This window comes from Eucalyptus grandis, chromosome 8, assembly GCF_016545825.1.
Source record: "Eucalyptus grandis isolate ANBG69807.140 chromosome 8, ASM1654582v1, whole genome shotgun sequence".
NCBI classification, from domain to species: domain Eukaryota; kingdom Viridiplantae; phylum Streptophyta; class Magnoliopsida; order Myrtales; family Myrtaceae; genus Eucalyptus; species Eucalyptus grandis.
The window spans coordinates 16,683,340-16,703,903 of NC_052619.1; the positions used below are offsets into that span (position 1 = coordinate 16,683,340).

The 20,564-nt window shown below is 39.7% G+C and overlaps 1 protein-coding gene across 1 annotated transcript; it reads right to left on the reverse strand.

Annotated features, from left to right (window-relative positions):
- Positions 1-2,667: 2,667 nt before the first annotated feature.
- LOC104424062 (probable LRR receptor-like serine/threonine-protein kinase At4g29180) lies at positions 2,668-7,323 on the reverse strand. Its single transcript, XM_039299654.1, is given in 14 exon segments — positions 2,668-3,058; positions 3,266-3,455; positions 3,552-3,617; positions 3,884-4,010; positions 4,102-4,346; positions 4,810-4,985; positions 5,227-5,307; positions 5,397-5,468; positions 5,664-5,735; positions 5,983-6,080; positions 6,082-6,119; positions 6,208-6,680; positions 6,832-6,845; positions 6,943-7,323. Coding segments are annotated over 14 exon segments (2,424 nt in total).
- Positions 7,324-20,564: the final 13,241 nt, after the last annotated feature.

Sequence of the window (20,564 nt, forward strand, 5' to 3'; positions counted from 1 at the left end):
TATGTGAGTGTTTTAATGCCAATATATTTTATGATAAGACATCTAAATCCTTTGTGAGATTGATAGAGTATTTTGTAAGAAATCATGAGGGTAAAATACTGCAAAAAAATTTTACGGTATAATTGGGGGCTGAAAAACATTGAAAGTGTTTAAAAGACTCGAGTATGCTTATAATTTTCATTGTATTGCCGTGATCAATAATGAAATCTTGTATTGCTTTCCACATGGAATAGATCACATCAATCGAACCATGTAATTCAATATTTGATTTATTTTCTTGTTTCATTTACTATTTATTTGATCACTTATTTTTTGCAACAATTACATAGGCCTATTTAGTATGTGTATATGTTGGAAAAAATCACGCGGAAATGGAGCCACGAATGTGCCGATATTGCACGATATCAAAGCTATAAAATGCAATATTGTACGTTCAAGTGATCAATGAATAGGATACTTACGACATAAATAGGAACGAAAAAAATCTACCATGTACTATATATGTGCCACCGGATCCACGCGTGCAAACTTCTTGCCTTACCTCTTTGCTGTCTAAATGTTAACAAATTTCACCACACACATGCACTATCCTCTTCCCAATGTAGATTAAAAAAAAACTGCATTATTGATTTAAATTATTATATAACAAAGTCGAGTAATTCAGACGTTAATTGGACGTAGTGCTGGATCTATAGGTCCGAAGACCATAAGGGACTAGCAGTGGCAGTCCGGAAACTTGGCGTCCTGCCTACACGCTCTATTGTTTGAAGAGGTTGAGCTTCCTCCCCTTACCCCCAATTCCAGCTAGTTTTTTTTTTTTTTTCTTTCTCTCGACTAGTTGTGTCAATTTCCTAAGCTTTTTTTCCTCCCTAAAAAGGAAAGAAATATTCTAATTTCTAGATCCTTGGCGATCGAACTCGGTCTGTTGAGGCCGGTTCCCACAAGGCCCGGTGCGCTTGGCCCGTTTGCAACCCGTCTTCTTCCCAAAAGCAACAAAGCTTAGTTTCTTCCAAGCCACCACTACACCCTTCCGACATAGCCCCACCATCTCCGGCCGACATCCCTCGTCGTCAAGCCCCTCGCCCCAATGATGAAGCCCCATTCAATATGTCTTCCCATAATTTCTTTGTCGCTCCGTGTGAGAGAGGCATTCCCAAATGAAAACCCACGCAGGCCCAAATTCCAGGTCAGCACGGCACGGACTGAAGAGCCGGTTCCGGGTCTGCAGGGGCCCATTTCGAATTTTGGGCTCAGGAGATACTTTGGGGCCCATCTCGTTCCTTCAAGAGCAAACCATTTTGACGGCCCTAGCTAGTAGCTATTACTAATACTTTCCCCTCGCACCAAAGAAGTCCCTTCTCCTTCCGTCGGGAGACTCTGGTAGGTTTCGAGAATCTTCTTGATTATCGTTGATTGCCCCATTGTTTTGAGGCGAATTTCGGTTTCTATTGAACAGGTGCTCTGTGATTGAGGGACGAGCGCTCGGGATTTGCCGATCATGGAGTCTCCTCCGTCGCTGGTCGTCGATATAGGTACCTATTAATTGCATAGATAATCATTAGATTATCACAAAGATATGTTGATTTAACGCCTTATTTCTCTTTTAATCTATCCGACTATATAAATTGAATAAGTCATCGAGATATACTGTTTGGGAAGGGGTTTGATCACGAAAGTATGTCAGATTTAACGCTTAATTGGATTTCCCTTTTAGTCTATAATTGGGAGTATATTTGTTACCACGTCTTCTTTGTTATGAAAGCTGTGGCGATTGTTCATGGACAGATGACCACCCTGCTGAATGTTCCCTTACTCACTTCATAGATGCAAGGGGTGCTTTCAAGATTCATGCATTAGAAAAATTCATCAGTGACGTGAGATTGGAGAAAATCACATCGTCCACAATTACAGAACCCAAGGAAGGTTTTGGAGCACATTCAGCACTGTCTCGTGGCATATTTTCGCAGACATTTATCCAAATCACAAGCAGCGATCGTGAAGGGTGAAGTAGAACAAAATCCCTCGGTTGATCAGGTACCTCGCCTAGAGAGAGTCAAGCATTCCTTCAGCTCTAACAGCATGCGGGTTCATGTTCGGCCTCTCGTTCGCAGTCACGACCACACACGACATTGCAGCCTCGACTAGTTAACAGCAGATGCCGCTCTGAACTGCCCGTGTTGCCTCTGATTTATGATGCTCTCTATATCCTATTGTTCGATGAGAGGCGATGCCGATTGGGTGACGTGAATGCTGCTCTTTCGGCTTCTCGTGGTGGTCAGGTGGCTAGTACTTTGGTGGTTGTGGGCGGCAAAGATTGTCAAAAGATGACTTTGGTTCATAAAACAGAGAGTATAACAACGAAAGAAATTCATTTTTCCTCTGCTGCGTTATACAGGGGTTCACATGGATAGCTGAGCAAGGCTAGCTATCAACGTCTTGATAACTGTACAGTTTGTAACCTTGTAAAGAGGGGCCGAAGTGTGAAGTGAACTCTCCCATTCACTCATTTATTCACTAAGCTAGAAAAGCAACAACCCCAATATGTATCACTCGCAATTTAAAGTCACAAGCGCAGATTTTGCCCAAAAGTTTTCGAATCCGTTCAATCTAATAACCAACGACTTATACAAGGAAGATGGACATGATAACCTTATAGATGAAGTATGGTTAACGAGCACCTGGAGTGATATCAACGTCAATTGAGGTAATCTCAAGAGACTCAATTCTTCCTGAACCGATCTCTGCCGTCAAGCTTTCTTTTAGTTCTGACAAAACATGGTTCATGTCCGGCCTTTGGACTGCCATAATCGGCACACACGACATGGCTATTTCCACCGCTTTCCATGCAGAATTGATGCTGAATTGGCCATTTAACCTGGGATCGACAATGCTTTGGATGTCCCCTCTTTCTATGAGTGGAGTCACCCAGTGAAGTATGTTCATGCTGCTGCCCTCTGGACTTCTCATAATGGCCGGGCGTCCTGTGATTAGCTCAAATAAAACTACGCCGAAGCTGTACACGTCGCTCTTCTGGCTCAAGTTTCCAGATGTATAAAACCTGAGGATTCAAAAGGAATTGTTGCTTTGATTAGGACAATAATTGCCGAGACTGCCTTTACAAAAACGTACATACAAACGTGTATTCAACATAAACATGTACGAAAAAAATGTATGGGCCTGTCGCGCTGGTCTAAATAAGTACAGTTATTTTGCTTCCTAGGTGGAATGGTCTTTGTATTTAGAATTGGTGGTTCGAGTTGCTTACTCTGGATCAAGATAACCAAACGTTCCTGCTACGTGAGTTGAAATGTGAGAATCATGCTCTGTTGCAAATGCTTTCGATAATCCAAAATCAGCAATCTTTGCTTGCATGTTTTCATTTAGTAAAATATTCGACGTCTTTAAATCTCTATGGACAATGGGAGGTCTACAACCATTATGCAGGTACTCCAAACCTGCACCACCAACAAAAAAGAAAACTTAATGAAGCGTACTGTGTTGCTTGACTTGTGGATATGTGAACAAAGATTTCATCAATCTACTTTATGTACCTTGAGCTGCATCGATTGCGATTTGTAGTCTCTGGCTCCAACTCAAAACATTCGGGCTTTGTGCTGCTTGAAAGTAGAGGATTAAGGAAGTATTCCAATCACAAAAGATATAAAATCCTGTTCTCCAACTTATTCATTTGCTGAGAAAGTTAATTTCATTTCCATTGTGCTATAAATGAATATGTCACTTGACCGATTAATCCAAAAGCCTGAACTATAAAAGAACAGAGTTGAGATAAAATGTAAATCGACACGTGTTGTCCTGTCATGTAGCGAGAGTCCAAGTGATGCTTTATCTGGTTAGAATTTGGAGAAGGAAATATGCGACAAACCTGACAAATGTCGTTGAACATTTCCATGGAACATGAATTCATAAATCAGTGCCATGTTTTCAAATTCTTCGCAATATCCGATAAGTGAAACTAGATTTCTATGGTGAACAACCATCAGGAGTTGCACCTGCACATCGAGGTTTCAGAGCTTGTCATGAGTAGAACACCCAAAAAATCGAAGACATGACATTGATTCTAGTTGCAGTAATGTTTCGAACCTCTGCATGAAACTCCTTGTAGCCTTGCTTTGATGATCGAGATAACAATTTTACCGCGACTTTAGTGCCATTGTCAAGTCTGCCCAAGTAAACTTTCCCAAATCCTCCCTCTCCGATTATTGTTCCAAAGTTATCAGTAATTCTTGTAATCTCAGTGGATGTAAAAAGTTGATTTTTTGACAACCTCAATGTCCCAGTAGATTCTCCTCTGGTAGAGTTTGTAGCTGTAGTAGTAGTAGTAACATCTGGAGAAATGAAAAGCAAATTATATAACCTTAACAGAGTTAAGCGGATTGTGACCGTCGGTCTGATATCATATGCCTTAAGTGCAAATAGAATCTTCTTGAAGAAGTATGTAATGACTTAAATAAAGAAGAGACCATGTTATGAAAAATGAACCAGAAAGAGCGAAGCGAGTTACCTCAACCAAATGAGGAATTATTCGTGCCTTTATCTACACGAGATGTGGGTACGCGTTGACGCGATTATGATACTATCAACAAATAATGCGTGCATAGGTTTTTTAACGTGAAACAGTGATGCACAGAAGCAAGATTCATGTTCACTTTTTCCGGGCCCGATTGTCGAAAGGGCCATGAGCAATTGGACCAGTTAAACCAGTTTGGGGTTGAAAACCCAACCCGGATTGAGAAAATCACATGTAAAACTTTTGATTTCTCTTGTCTATGCAATACACAAGAGAGTTACTTTGGATTTGTCTTCTTTTGATTATCCACAATACTGCAAGAGCTCCCACTAAAATCAAGACCAGAGCGGCTGCAACTGATGCAATGATTGGAGCAATAGAGATGCCCTTTTTCTTCGGCTGCACATTGCTGGTCTGACAGTTGTCTGATTGGCAAAGATTTGGATTTCCATCTAAGCTGTCGAAAAACGTCGATGGTACATGTCAATGCCAAAAGATTAGCACATGAATTCTTGGATATCCGACCGTGCATATATTACATACATAAGTTGATCAAAGAGAAAACTACAAGAGCAGTTATCACTTTTATTCTGTTCATTCTTCAGTGTGATCAGCAACATACGGAAAGAGGAAGCAGATTGTATAGATAATAATCAGTGATTAAATGAAGTGTTACGATAGCGTGGCAATGAGCGAACCTAAGTAGTAACGATCCATCTGTCGTCTTCTTCAAGAGAGTTTGAGGAACAGAGCCATTCAAGTTGTTTCCACTTAAATTCCTGCAAATATCCATGATTAGAAGTTGATAGCCATTTACTCGAGCTAGATGACCGCCCATAATCTTTCCGTTAAAAGCTCAGTGACTCACAGAACTTTCAAGTTCGGCATTTGTGCTAAAAAGTCTGGCACGGACCCAGTTAATGAATTGTTGGATAAATCCCTGAATTTAAGCCAAAAAAGTGCTAAGAAACTTCATATGCATGTACTTATTGAAATGCATAAAACAGGGTCAGGTAGATAATGAACATCATGCTAATGATAAAGAAGCGTGTCGCTTTTTTTGGGCTTAGTGTCGTCCATTCTCTTTCTGTTCAAATTAAATAAAATGGAGAAAAAAAAAACTGCTAATGCATACAGGGATGCAACTGCTGTCAAATTGGAGATCGATGTAGCTATCAGTCCTTTCAGTCCACTAGAGCTCAGGTTCCTGCACATCAGCAGCTATCTCGATTAGAGTAAAATCCCACCGCTTATTTATTTATTTTTTTCCGGTAAAAAAAAAACTTTTAACATGGAAGGCATCAATTTAGAGACTTAATTTTCAAAATCTTCCTTTCTTCGCATTATGTATTACCAATCTGTACTATAGTTATTGTCAAGTAAACTTATCTTTCGAGACTTGTGCGGTTCCAATGCAGCATTGTGTCACAGAAAATATGTTTTTGTAGACTTACAATGAGATGATTCTTGGAGAACTATTAGAACTACAATTCAGATCATTCCATGAGTACTGTGTAGGAATGCATGGATCACCCTGCCAGCTTGCTCTAATCACCCCCATATGTTTTCTTGATGTCATACATGGCATTGACTAAACCACCAAATAAAGAGTTACGATCATAAGGAAATCAGAGAGCATTCAAGCAAAAACTTAGGTGAGAGCATAGATATATACATACGGTCATCAAGAAAAGTCGGTGAATTTGGAAGCTGCATCGTAGTGAAAAACTCGATGGCATTGAGGAGCGGTGGCAGGCTAGAGTGGGCTGTCGCATTAATAGTGAAGCTCAAATTATGTTCACTTATGGGCAATGAAGCTATGGTCATTGGCTTTAGGTTCTTGAGCATGATAGTTTTCACGAATGTGTCTTGTACGTACACTGTGAGTTCTCTGAATTGATCCTTTTGCATTTGCAATTCCACAAAGTGGAAGTATATATACCAGACAATAGTGGAGTCGTTTGAGGTCCAAAACAAACTCAGAGGATCAGTGACATTTTGTGCTTGTATGGCGGACATCAAAACTTCAGGCGGAACCTTATAGGCATCATTGCTTGTACTTGTCGCAATGGCCGTCGTGTTGCTGACTGACGACAAACCTCCGCTATAAGTCTCATTGTTCCAGATGCGATCACATACATCTTCTGGATGCCTATTAATGCCGACGCAAAAATAATCATAACAATAAGTGCAAGATGATGAACAAGCCGACACAAATTGGTTTGGGAATAATAGCACGTTTTCTATTGTTCATGCTTTGCATAATGTGAAATCACATGTTTAGTAAATGTGTATACACCAACATGTCATTTACAGACTGATGAATGTGATCAACGTCTGGATATCATAGGCAATAACAAAGAAAATCACCTATATGTGTTTAGGCTCCCTAATTTATATCTCTAGTTGGTTACAAGTGCACCGGAATTGATCTGATAAGTCGAGTTATTCATCAACCGCAACTCGAGAGCTGATATGAATGGAACTCCCGAGCCAGTATTCACCAAGCAAACTTGTATATAATCTCTTGGAGGAGTGTAAAAAATCTCTTTGCTTATACAAGACGAAGAGTTCACCGTGTTCCAATAGTTAACATCAATATGGAGGTCAAATGCTGGGGTTTGATTCTTCCCATCATAATTCCCATACCAAAATGAAGCCCTGACCAAATATGGGTTGCCCTTTCCTTTATCGGGCATTAATGTGTAACAATTCCTTTTTCCATTGGGGAAGATCCTAAGATTCTTTGATTGTTGTAGGTTGTTTTGGTAGATGACCTGGGTAGACACCTGCATGTTTGTCCCTGTTGGGAATAACGGATCCCCGAAAACCGGATTCGACACCGAATCGAACCCCTAAATCAATGCGGAAGACGAAGCCCGGGAAAACACGCATCACCGATCGTAAAGCACACCACGGATTCAAGCGTACCTTGTTAGCCACAGATTAAACACCAACGCTGAAGAAGAGGAAGAAATTCTAGCCCCGTTCGATCCGATGACGCCTTGAAGGAAGAAGGAAAGGGCCGTTTGCTTACTGTTTCCTTTTGGAAGGGAGAGAGTGCGCGGGAGAAGAGAAGACGTACGTTTTAATTGCAAAACGTTGTCTTCTCTCTCTCTCTCTCCTCCCTTTTATACCTTCCCCCTCCACGGGCCTTATTCCCGTGGGCCGGGCCTTTTGGGCCCAACTTGAGTGGATGGGCCTTAAGCCCATCTCATAAATCCATCAGTCCCAGAATCTACAAACCTTGTATCGGCTTTGTAGTATATGTTGAGCTAGTCGTCATGGTAATCATTAGGTGCACCACAATCGATGCTTATGAAACCTAAATCGAGGGGTAACTAGAGATTGTCACTTGCTTTTCACCATGCATCACGAATTCGAAATTCAAATAGTGTTATAAATTTCTTGATGCTTTGCAATGTCCCTTTAACTTTTTTATCTAATTTTTTGACAACTATATCAACTAGAAGGACATTTCAGCAATGAAAATTACGTATTTAAGAACTGACTTGATAATTGTTAGTTGAAAAGAAGTTTTGATGGATAATCGGATGGTAAAGGCATACGTGAAAAGCTTGAAAACAGGGATATCAATTGCAAAAACAAAGTAAGCTAGAGGATGATACACTACTAACTCTCCATTATAAAGGAGGATCTGTGGATGTTTCGTAGAGAATGTAGAACGGCCTTAACTTTGCTAAATTCCTAAAGTTGTGTACAAATTATTGCTATGTGTAATTTAAAAAACGTTAAAACTCCTTGAGCTCAACTCCGCTTATATACTCAATACTCATTTTCTAAGAAAATTTAAGTATGACTATTTTTTGTCTTCTGCTTGCAAGGTCGATTGCCAATGGAAAGAAAGGTAGACACTAAATCATCACCGTGCTGTTTTCTAAAATCCCTTTTATCTAACGTCTCTAACTCTTCACAATTCAATGATCACTGTAAGCACGCGTGTATGTGAGAGATAGAACCTGGATTTTGTATAGAACCTGGATTTTGTTGCCCACGAGCGAAAACTCCTAGAGCTAGACAACCAACCAAGACATGCAACATGTCACGCCCCGATCCTCGGACGCGCGCACATCCTTCTACTTGGTCGATTTTAGAATGCGATATCCCAGGACTATGTATCGCCGACCCTTTCTTTAATTAAGCACATGCGGAAGCAATTATAAATTCACAGACAATAAAACAATGGGATAGAAAAGTAAGGCCATATTTTCATATTGAAAACGTATAACCAAACTTTTATACATACATAACAAGCTTTCATTATACTTCACAGTACTATTCACCGAGGTCTGATTTAACAAATCTACAAATATTCACAAGGTTTTCAAAATGAGGGAGGTCTCAATCCTTCTGCAAGTCGTACTCAAAATCATCCTCTTCACCCTCCTCTGATTCCTCGCCAGGCTTTTCTTGGAATCCTCCTCTTGAAGACCTTCCACCTAAGGGCCTGAAATTGGTTTTTACAACAACCAATGAGACTATGTCTCAGCAAGTTCTACCCCCTAAGACTCGATTAGGAAATCAATACATTACCAGGTTACCTAGCACAACACGAGTCAGATGACTTACTTTGACATCAGTTTCCAACCTGCAATTTAAGGTTATGCACATATGCCTCATATATTGCATTAAAACATTCAATCAATTCACAACCTCTGGATCAACTCATTGATCAATTGACTTAGTCGATTCACATGTTAGTCAAACCATCTTTGGGTCACTTCACTTCCCATCATCACACCTCTAGCAGTACACTTAGTCACAGAGCTTCATTAATGCTCTCGGGCGTTACTTCTGCCAAGGTGACGTGTATAATGGACAGCACTTGTGCGTTCTTTAAGGCACCGTTTTCACCAGGGATACTCTCCATCACCGAACCACGTATGTCCATATCGCTGCATGTAATAAACAGCACTCGTGCGTTCTTTAAGGCGCCGTTTTCACCAGTGATATCATTTAATCACCGAACCACGTATGTCTCATTACATCGGTCCTGATTGGTTTCAGCCAAGAATTTTCCTAATTCACTTTCATAGTTCCCTCTGCTTTACAGCTCATCAATGCTAAATAGTCATACTCGGCCATCAACCAATCAATCACTCAATTTCATTCAATTTGGGATAAATCCTTAATTTACACAATCAATTCAATTCCGCGCAATGTAGGGCTCAAATAAATAAAATGATTGCACCATGACAATTAGCATGAAATTCCGGTCACCGGCCATCTCGGGTGAATTTCCGGAAAAACAATTAAATAACTAATTAATTTCGAAAATTAAATAAATAAATACGATAAATTCAATTTAGCACAATATAAAGCTTAATTAAATAAACGGACTATACCACAATCATCATCATAAATCCCGGTCACTGGCCATCCCAGTTGAATTCCCGAAATAAATAATTAAATAAATTAATTTCGAAAATTAATATTAAATTCCTAAAAATTCCTTCTAGGCCCGAATTGCTTAAATAATACCCGATAAGGGACGGGAAAAATCCCAAGATGCATTCAATAGTTAATAGGACATGTCTACTTACTAATTACACCATCAATTTAACTAACATGCATTAACAAGTCTCTAATTTAATTATTTTAATCTAATCTATCCACCTAATTGCAATTAATTTAAATCTAATTAACCCTTAGGCATATTAGTCTACTAATAAAGCATTAGTGAGTAAAACTCACTTGGTAAAAGCGGGTATCAGAACACTGCGACGGCGACGCGATGACAAACTCTCGGGCCGGGCCTAAAACCTAGCAAGCCCGTAGAAACTTTGGGCTTGGGCCTGCTCAAATTCTTGGGCTGAGTTGATCTGGGCTTCAAGACTAAAACTGAACTGAATTGGGCTTGAACTTGGGCCAAACTAATGCTGTGAAAATGGGCTGAGCTGGACTGGCTTCTTGGGCTGAAAACTGCTGGCTTTGCTGGGCTTCAGAGCTGAATTTGCTGGGCCTGATTTGCGGCGCAAATGACCTACAAAGGCTGAACTGGACTGCACGTTGGACTGAATTTGGTTGGGCCCGAAAGTGAAGAGATGGGCCACGAAGAGGACGGAAGCAGCTTCGGTCACTGGGATACCGAAATTTTTTTTTTTTTTTTTTTTTTTTTTTGACGTTACTGGGAGAGAAACTCGGATGTGGCGTGCTGCAAGCGCTTCGTTCGCTGCTGGACGAAGAAGACAAAAATCAACCCAGCTTCAGTAGCTGGCTTCTGTTGACCAAAGTATCTTCGGTGACTATGCTGGTTTGGTGAGACGTTGCAGCTGGCGTCGTTGGCTTCAATCGGTGGTAGGGGATGAAGACACGAGCTGGCAGCGAAGGAGAAAATGAAGTAGCTTCGTTGGTGATCTTCAACGCCGGTTTGTTGACCGACAAGGAGAAGACACGATGCTGCAGGAGTTGATTCCGTGGAGCTGGGCCGAAGACACACACGGACCAGTTGATCGAAGGAGGACGCACGCGGGGAAAGGCTTCGCTGGCTTCGGTGTTGCCTCGGCGTCTTCAAGCAGCTGCGGTTGTGGACGATTTTGTCAGGCGTGAAGACACGATGCAGCTTCTTCGGTGATGACTGGAACAGCGAAGTGGAGACACGGGACAGAAGTTTTCGTGGCGTTGAAATGATGAAAACGTTGGCGAGGAGCTGCGGGGTTTTTGGGGCCGAGAGATGCAGAAGCTGAGGTCGGCAAATCAAGCTTGCCCGAGAAGATTCCAACGTGCGGATGAGGGAGCCAGCTAAGAGGGAACAATAATCAGAAATCTTAGCCAATACATTTAATGTTTTGGCCCCACAAGTCCACATTACACTCCTCTTTGTCCCCCAATCAATTTCAAGCTTATCAACTCACAAATAAACAAATTTAAAGTCCAAAATTGCTGCCTCATCCAATCATACGAATTTCACCATTTGAACTCCAATAAATTCCCAAATCAGATCCACTTTTAATGTAAAAATCTCAAGAAATTTTCTATAAATCTCGACACTTAAAGGCCAGTTGGAAGTCCAATTTTCTATCAATTTAACCAATCTGGATTTCGCCAAAATTCCGCAATGTCCGAACCCATTTTCCGTAAAAATCTCGAAATCTCGAAATCTCCGAAAAATCTTTTTGAGACTGAATTAATGTTTCTAAAATAGCATGACATCACCGAACTTTCGATTTATGAAATCCGACTCAAAATGACGGTTAATTTCACTCCTGGCGTGCTTTTAGCGTGACCTAGACTACCGGGTAGGTTTTAGAACTTTCTAGGGCAATTGACTCGTGGTTGATTTTCTTCGAGTCACAATGAACCCACTCGACACATTGGCAACTCTCGATTGTCGTGAAAATCTCGATGACTCAATTACAGACACAGGGTACCAAAACGATATAAAAATAAAATTAGTGCCGGCCGACGAGAATTTTCCAATTTAGTGAAGTCACCTACGATCGGCCACATATCTTAGTCCAACCGACCTATCTTTAATCTCAATTCGATTTTTAACTGTGTAGTAATGACCTCTAAAGATGAACACGGTCGAGAAGCCGATTCTTGGTCGAATTCTCAAGTCTATTGCCTTAATATTCTTTAATGGCTTACCCAATTAGTCTAGTTATCTCGAGAGTGATCAGCTTTGAGAATAACCCTATAGACGCATCAATGAAATGCCTGATTAATTTAATAGAAAACAATACTTAAAATTCTGGATGTCACACAACATCTTCAAGATCTTCATGGCATATCAAACCTTTCTTCTCATTGATTTATGCATTTCACAGAGAGAGAGAGAGAGAGAGAGAGAGAGAGAGAGAGAGAGAGAGAGAGAGAGAGAGAGAGAGAGAGAGAGAGAGAGAGAGAGAGAGAGAGATCTACCATCTCAAGGCCAAGAAGAACAACATCAATGTTTTAATGAGTCATAAGAATATGTTAGTACTTCACTAAATGCCAGTTCATGAACAGGACGTGCACTTGTAAATTAGTATCGGGGGAATGGTTCCTCTATCAATGGCTGATATATTAGTCACTTCAAATGGTCAACTCAATTATAGAGAATGAAAGTTTGGATCTAGTAGAAGACCAACAAAGAATCATCAATTTCATTGGATGAGGTTTCGCCTAGTAGATTAATTGATTATGACCTTTTGGATAGGCAACAAACTCGCAGTTGGACCTGAAGCCTACCAAGAAATTGACCGATTATAATATGAAGTCAACTTAGATAATGCATGTTATGTGTCCAAATGGAATAGATCGCATCAATCGAACCATGTAAATTCAATATTTGATTTATTTTCTTGTTTCATTTACTATTTGTTTGATCACTTATTTTTTGCAACAATTACATATGCCTATAAAGTATGTGCATATGTTGGAAAAAATCATGAGTAAATGGAGCCACGAATGAGCTGATATTGCATGATATCGAAGCTATAAAATGCAATATTGTACGTTCAAGTGATCAATGAATAGGATACTTATGACATAAATAGGAACGAAAAAAATCTACCAAGTACTATATATGCTCCACTGTATCCACGCGTGCAAACTTTTTGCCTTACCTCTTTGCTGTCTAAATGCTATCAAATTTCACCGCACACATGCACTATCCTCTTCCTAATGTAGATTAAAAAAAAAAATCTGCATTATTGATTTAAATTATTATTTAACAAAGTCGAGTAATTTAGACATTAATTGCACATAGTGCTGGATCCATAGGTCCGAAGACCATAAGGGACTAGCAGTGGTAGTTCGGAAACTTGGCGTCCTGCCTGCACGCTCTATTGTTTGAAGAGGTTGAGCTTCCTCTCCTTACCCCAAATTCCAGTTAGTTTTTTTTTTTTTTTTCTTGACTAATTCAATTTCCTAAACTTTTTCCCCCTAGAAAGGAAAGAAATGTTCTAATTTCTAGATCCTTGGCGATCGAACTCGGTCTGTTGAGGCCGGTTCCCACAAGGCCCGGTGCGCCCGGCCCATTTGCAACCCGTCTTCTTCCCAAAACCAACAAAGCTTAGTTTCTTCCAAGCCACCACCACACCCTTCCGACATAGCCCCACCATCTCCGGCCGACATCCCTCATCGTCAAGCCCCTCGCCCCAATGATGAAGCCCCATTCAATATGTCTTCCCATAATTTCTTTGTCGCTTTGTGTGAGAGAGGCAATTCCCAAATGAAAACCCACACAGGCCCAAATTCCAGGTCAGCACGGCACGGATCGAAGAGCCGGTTTCGGGTCCGCCGGGGCCCATTTTGAATTTTGGGCTCGGGAGATACTTTGGGGCCCATCTCGTACGAGCAAACCATTTTGACGGCCCTAGCTAGTAGCTATTACTAATACTTTCCCCTCGCACCAAAGAATTCCCTTCTCCTTCTGTCCGGAGACTCCGGTAGGCTTTGAGAATCTTCTTGATTATCGTTGATTGCCCCATTGTTTTTAGGCGAATTTCGCGAGGCAGTCCGTTGGATATTGCAAGTTGGTCGGTGATCTCAGAGTTTTAGTTTCTATTGAACAGGTGCTCTGTGATTGAGGGACGAGCGCTCGGGATTTGCCGATCATGGAGTCTCCTCCGTTCCCGGTCGTCGATACAGGTACCTATTAATTGCATAGATAAGCATTAGATCATCATAAAAATACGTTGATTTAACGCCTTATTTCTCTTTTAATCTATCCGACCATATAAATTGAATAAATGATCAAGATATACTGTTCGGGAAGGGGTTCAATCACGAAAGTATGTCAGATTTAACGCTTAATTGTATTTCCCTTTTAGTTTATAATCAGGAGTATGTTTGTTATCACATTTGTTATGAAAGCTGTGGCGATTTTTCATGGACAGATGACCCTGCTTACTCAATTCATAGACGCAAGCGGGGCTTTCAAGATCCATGCATTAGAAAAATTCATCAGTGAGGTGAGATTAGAGGAAACAAGCATTTCATACGTGCCGCCGTCATTGGATTCGATCAGTTTGAGCTGCCTTTGATGGAATTCGATTGCTTTGAGCTGAGTTGAATTTGTTCGCGTTTTGTTAGCATCGTATGTTCGATGCTTGGCGTGCGATTGACGTATGAAATGACTTAAAACTGTCCGTTCTAGTCGCTTTGCTTGTCACGGGCCGATTGAACGCTCACTCGCTCGTATACCCGGATCGTAGAGAGAGAAAGTTTAGAGAGAGGAGCTCTGGAAAGAAATGAGCTTTGTATTACTGAAATAGTTAGATGGTTACAAATAAGGGGAGGGCACCCTTTTTATACTTGAGGCCCTCGGATGACATCCGTTGATTTAAATTTGATCCGGCGGACGAGATCACACTGCCTCAACTACTGACATAAATGTTAACTACTAGCTACCGACATAAATAAAGATAGAGTTCTCTAGAATCAGGCGTAATGACGGTGTCGCCCGCCCTTGAAAACTTCGGGGAGAAGACTTGATGGAATCCGAGTGAAAGTAGGAGGTCCTCCACGGATGAGTCACGGCCATCCCTTGGGAACCTCTCGGATTGGCCTTCTTTCGGGCCATGACACTTTGCTGTTTCTAAGCGATGGCCGACTTTAAATGCTGTTGATCAGTGTGTCAGCTGCAGTAATTTACTTGTCATCGGACTATAATGTAGCTGTTCGTTCTAATTCATCGATGCTAGATAGTTTCTGCTTTCAAGTGTTGTGTTTAACTTCGTTTAAGAGGACTTTCGCTTATCGGAGCTGCCTTAAGCTGCAAGTTCCTGCTGTTTTGTGTCCACCTTTCTAGATTATGTTCACCGATTGAAAAAGCGGTTTTGCAATGTGATTGTAGTTTAGTTTTTGGTTTATTATGCTCGTTCACAGTGTGCATCTCACTTTCGTCGACACTACCTGCCTTTGATTGTAAATCCCTATCATTGCGTGGTTGAATTTCTGTTGGGTTGCTTCTGTACCTGAGTCTAATTGCAATTTACTTTAATCAGTCTAGTAGTTGGAAATTTGAGATCGACAGTGACAAGTTCTGGAAAGATGGCTATCCCTTTCAGATAATCGGTGGAGATGTTCACTATTTCCGGGTGCTCCTGGAGCTATTTTCGTTTCTTTCCTTTAGTCGTTCTTCTTACTCATGTGATTAGATTACAATGGGTTTTTGTGACAATTGTTATATATGCTTTTTTCCAAATGCTACTCACAAATAGTTCTCCTTTCTACGTGGAGATACACTTTTTTAAGAAGAGAAGCTGTTATATTAGCCATATCTGAAGCAGTATTACTGCATGTGGTAATGCATCTAATTTAGGCTAGAAGAGGAACTTTGAACTTGAGATTGTTTTAGAAGATGACTTTCTGCTCCATCAGGAAGCAATAAAATCTAGAGCTCCACGACAAATTCAGGGAGCCCCTCACTGAAGGACTTGTTCACGTCTTAATATAATTCAGCATCTTCTTTCAATCTGACCAGAAGGATTCTTTGCTTGAAGCAACCTTTGCCCACTTCCATTTAACGAATCAATTACACTTGGGCATTTATTGTGCATGCAGTATTGGGAAGACAGATTGCTGAGAGCAAAAGCCCTATGTTTGAACACTATCCAGACATATGTTCCTTGGAATCTGCATGAACCGAAACCGGGGGAGACAGTCTTTGAGGGAATTGCACATATAATATCTTTTCTCAACTTGTGCAAGAAGCTTGATCTCCTGGTTATGCTTCGAGTAGGCCCTTATATATGTGCAGGTGAGGGCCAGAATCTTCTTATTGGTGCTTTAAAACTTGTTAATCTACGTTGAAGTGTTTGCTGCCCTTGTCTTGACTCTGAAGTGGACATTGGATTGACATGACCTTATTAAGCCATGGCATGCTTTCAGCATATTTAACCCATGACTGTCATTCCATTTTGGACCTTGGCGATGGGGGTCTCTTCCATTACAAGAGGGTCATCAGTCACGCGTATTTGATTTCGCGCACAAGTAAGTGGAGGTAGCATTTTAGCAAAAACAAAAAAATCGTGGATGTAGGACACGTTTTCTTATTTTCTCTTCTTGTTTCTGTGGAGCTGTGAAGAGTATGAATTGCTGACCTTAGACAGTTTATTTGGACATAACAGGATTTTGTCTGTTCTAAGCCCAGTAAGATATAAAACGTGACATCTCTAATTGATGGTAGACCCGGGTTAGGGCATGAGGGAGTTGGGCACAGGCATTGAGTTCTTGGTTTGATTTTGATGACCCAAGACTAGTGCCCATGCTCATGCCTGGGAGTTGGTATCCGGCTTGAGACTCCTATACTCGTGCTGGGTTCCTTATGTACCCACACACAAATCATTAGTACCCGAATAGCGTATGTTTACTTAGAAAAATCAAATAAGATTTCCTCCAAACAAGGGAAAATTTTTCTAGTTTATTTTCAAGTTTCAACCACCGGAAAATATTGTTGTTTTTTTTAAATGGTTTCCCAAAAAAAAAAAATTCTACAAATAGCACATTTTTACCTCCTTGTGAAATATATAGGAGTCAACATTATACTAAAAAATTGTTAATTGTAAATAAAATAATTAAATTACAATGTCATGTCATGTCATCCACAATTTCTAGTCCGTAAGGTATAGTGTTTTTCTCGATGTATTACTTGAGTTTTTATTGACCCACCATAAATTAATTAGTGGAGACTCCAAATGAAATTGATTTACATACTGATGACTTGACCTAAGTTGCGAATTTGTATAGGCTTGGGGGAGCCCAAAATAAGGTTAAACTTAATAATCCATTAGTTGAACTTTAGGTAAATCATTGTTTAACAGTAGGTTGTGACAAAAATGACTTAAGCATATAAATAGAAACAAAAGTTTCAATAATGTTTATATGTGAAGATTGTGAGTAGTTGATGCAGCTACTATCTCCATCTCCGTAAAAATAATAATACCTCAAGATTATTGGGAAAATTTTGAATGTTGATGAAAATAGAGCAATAATTTATAGATGTTTGACACTTTGATGTGTGATGAAGATTACTATCCTTAAGGTACTATTTACCCCCCATTATTATTCTTGTGAGGCTTAAAAAAAAAATTACCTTCAAGATACACACCAAAGTGATAGAGAAACTAGTTCAACAATTACTTAATTTTTCTTTTGAAATTTTACCTTGAATGTGTTATCATAGTTGGCATATATAAAGAGAGGAAGAGAGTTACAAGAAGAAATTGTTATTTTGAACAATTGTAATGAACATAAATGATTTGATTATATTTATAGACAACCGATCAATACATCTCTTGGCGTAAGTACTTTATCCCCACTGTCACCATTTTTCATGATAAACTATCATAACTTTTCATGTTAAAAATTACCTCTTTTCATAACTAAGAATCAAAAAAAAAAAAAAAAAAAAAAACTAAGAATCACATTGTTTCATCACCAAGAGTCACTCTATTTGTGACCAAGAGTTACCTTTTTTCCCGGATAACAAACTATTTTAACAACAATCGGAAAAAGTATTCAAAAAGTAATAATTTATTGTACTTTTATTAATTCAGTTCTAAATCTTTAATTATACCACTTGAGTTGTAAACCTCTCATATTTTTTTTTTCAATTAATTTAGTCAATTTTGGTTGGAAATCGCCGACATATATATTTTTCAAATTTCTTTTATTAATTTTACTTTATTTTCTTTTCCTTCTTTACTTTTTTTTTTAATTTTATTATTATGGCAGGTGAGGGTCGTAAAAAAGAAAAGAAGGAAAAGAGAAGAGAAGAGAAGAGAAGAGAAGAGAAGAAAAGAAAAAAAATGAAAAAGAAAAGAATAAAAACAAAACATATTAAAAAATTAAAATTATCTATCTCAATGCCGGTCATGTCACGTAGGACGGTTGATATTCACGTTAGTAATTTTTAGCTAAAATTAACTGGATGGATTCAATTGACAAAATATGAAAATATTTATGACTCAATTGGCATAATTAAAAAGTTTATGACTGAATTGGTAAAAATGCAATAAATTTAGAACTTTTTGGGCAAGTTTCTATGGACATCATAATTTGAATAAAAAGAAAAAGAAAAATATGGACATGATAAACTTATGTATGAAGTATGGTTAACGCGCATAAGGAGGACCATCAAGCTCTATTGTGGTTATCTTCAACTCACTTCTTCTCCTACTATTTTCCATTCTTTGGCCTCTTCGTGAACTGATCTCTAGGGTCAAGCATTCTTTAAGTTCAGACAGAACACGGTTTATGTTTGCCCTTTGGACCGCTTTCGTTGATACACACGACATGGCTATTTCCACCGCTTTCCGTGCAGAACCGATGTTGAATTGGTCATTTAACCTTGGATTGACAATGCTTTGGACGTCCCCTCTTTCTACGAATGGAGTTACCCAGTAAAGTATGTGCATGCTGCCCTCCGAACTTCTTATAATGGTGGGGCGGCCTGTGGTTAACTCGAATAAAACTATGTAGAAGCTGTATACATCGCTCTTATGGCTCAAGCTTCCAGATATATGAAACCTGAGGATTCAAGAGGAATTGTTGCTTTGATTAGTACAACTATTGCCAAAGCTGCCTTCACAAAAAAAAAAAAATGTACTTACATAGGTCTACGCAACATAAACGTGTATGAGTAGATGTATGGGCCTCTCGTGCTGGTCTAAATTAGTACAGTTATTGTTATTCTACTTCCTAGGTGGAATAGTCTTTGTATTCGGAGATTTTCGAGTCACTTACTCTGGATTGAGATAACTAGGCGTTTCCACTGGACCAGTCAAAAGATGAGAATCATGCTCTGTTACAAATGCTTTCGATAATCCAAAATCACAAATGTTTGCCTGCCTGTTCTTGTTTAGTAAAATATTGGCTGTCTCTATGGATAATGGGAGATTTGCAGCCCTTATGCAGGTAGTCCAACCCTGCACCACCGGCAGAAAAAAAACTTGATGAAATGTGTTGCGTCGCTCAATTTGTGGAAATGTGGACAAAGATGTCATCGATCTACTTTATGTACCTTGGGCTGCATCGATTGCGATTTGTAGTCTTTGGCTTCAGCTCAAAACATTAGGGTGGTGTGCTGCTGGACAGTAGAGAAATGAGGAGTATTCCAGAAACATGAAAGATGTGGAAGCCTGTACACTACTGTCCTCATCCGCTGAAAAGTTAATTTTATCTCCATGGTGCTATTAATGAGTATGTAACTTGACCAATTAATGCAAAAGCCTGAACTATCAAACAACAGTGTTGAGACAATATATAGCTTCACACGTGTCGTGCTGGCGTTTAAGAGATCCTTTATCTGGTTAGAATTGCAAAAAGAAATATCAGACAAACCTGACAAATGTGATCAAACATTTCCATCGGGCATGAATTCGTAAATCAACGTCATGCTTTCGAGTTCTTGGCAACGTCCGATAAGTGAAACCAGATTTCTACGATGAAGGGCATCAGGAGTTGCGCCTGCACATCATGGTATCAGAGCGAATCTTGCCCTATATTTCTCTTTCATTGTATATTGAAACAATATCCTTGTAGATTCTTAGGAATTCATTATTTGGAAATTTAACTTTCTCATGTTAAGGTGGCTCAATATAACATTAGGGAGTTCGTTGATTTTTTTTTTTTTTTCTGGGAACACGCAATACGTGCGCAAATTTGCTAGCTTACATGGCATGTGGTAAAAGATTCGTTAGATTACTCGGCCGACAGATATAATCAAAGATTCTTTCAGTGCAAAGCAGCAGTTTCCTTTCTTCAATATCATCTCTCGCTATGAGTTCATAGGAGGATACGGTACATGCAAAACCTTGAAATGCTATCATATCATCAAAGAAAATCACATCGTCCACAATTACAGAACCCAAAGGAAGGTTTTGGAGCGCATTCAGCACTGCTGCGTGGGACTTTTTCAGAGACGTTTATCCAAATCATAAGCAGCGATCGTGAAGGGTGAAGTAGAACAAAATCCCTCAGTTCATCAGGTACGACGCCTAGAAAGAGTCAAGCATTCCTTCAGCTCCAACAGCATGCGGGTTCATGTTCGGCCTTTCGTTTGCAGTCACGACCACACACGACA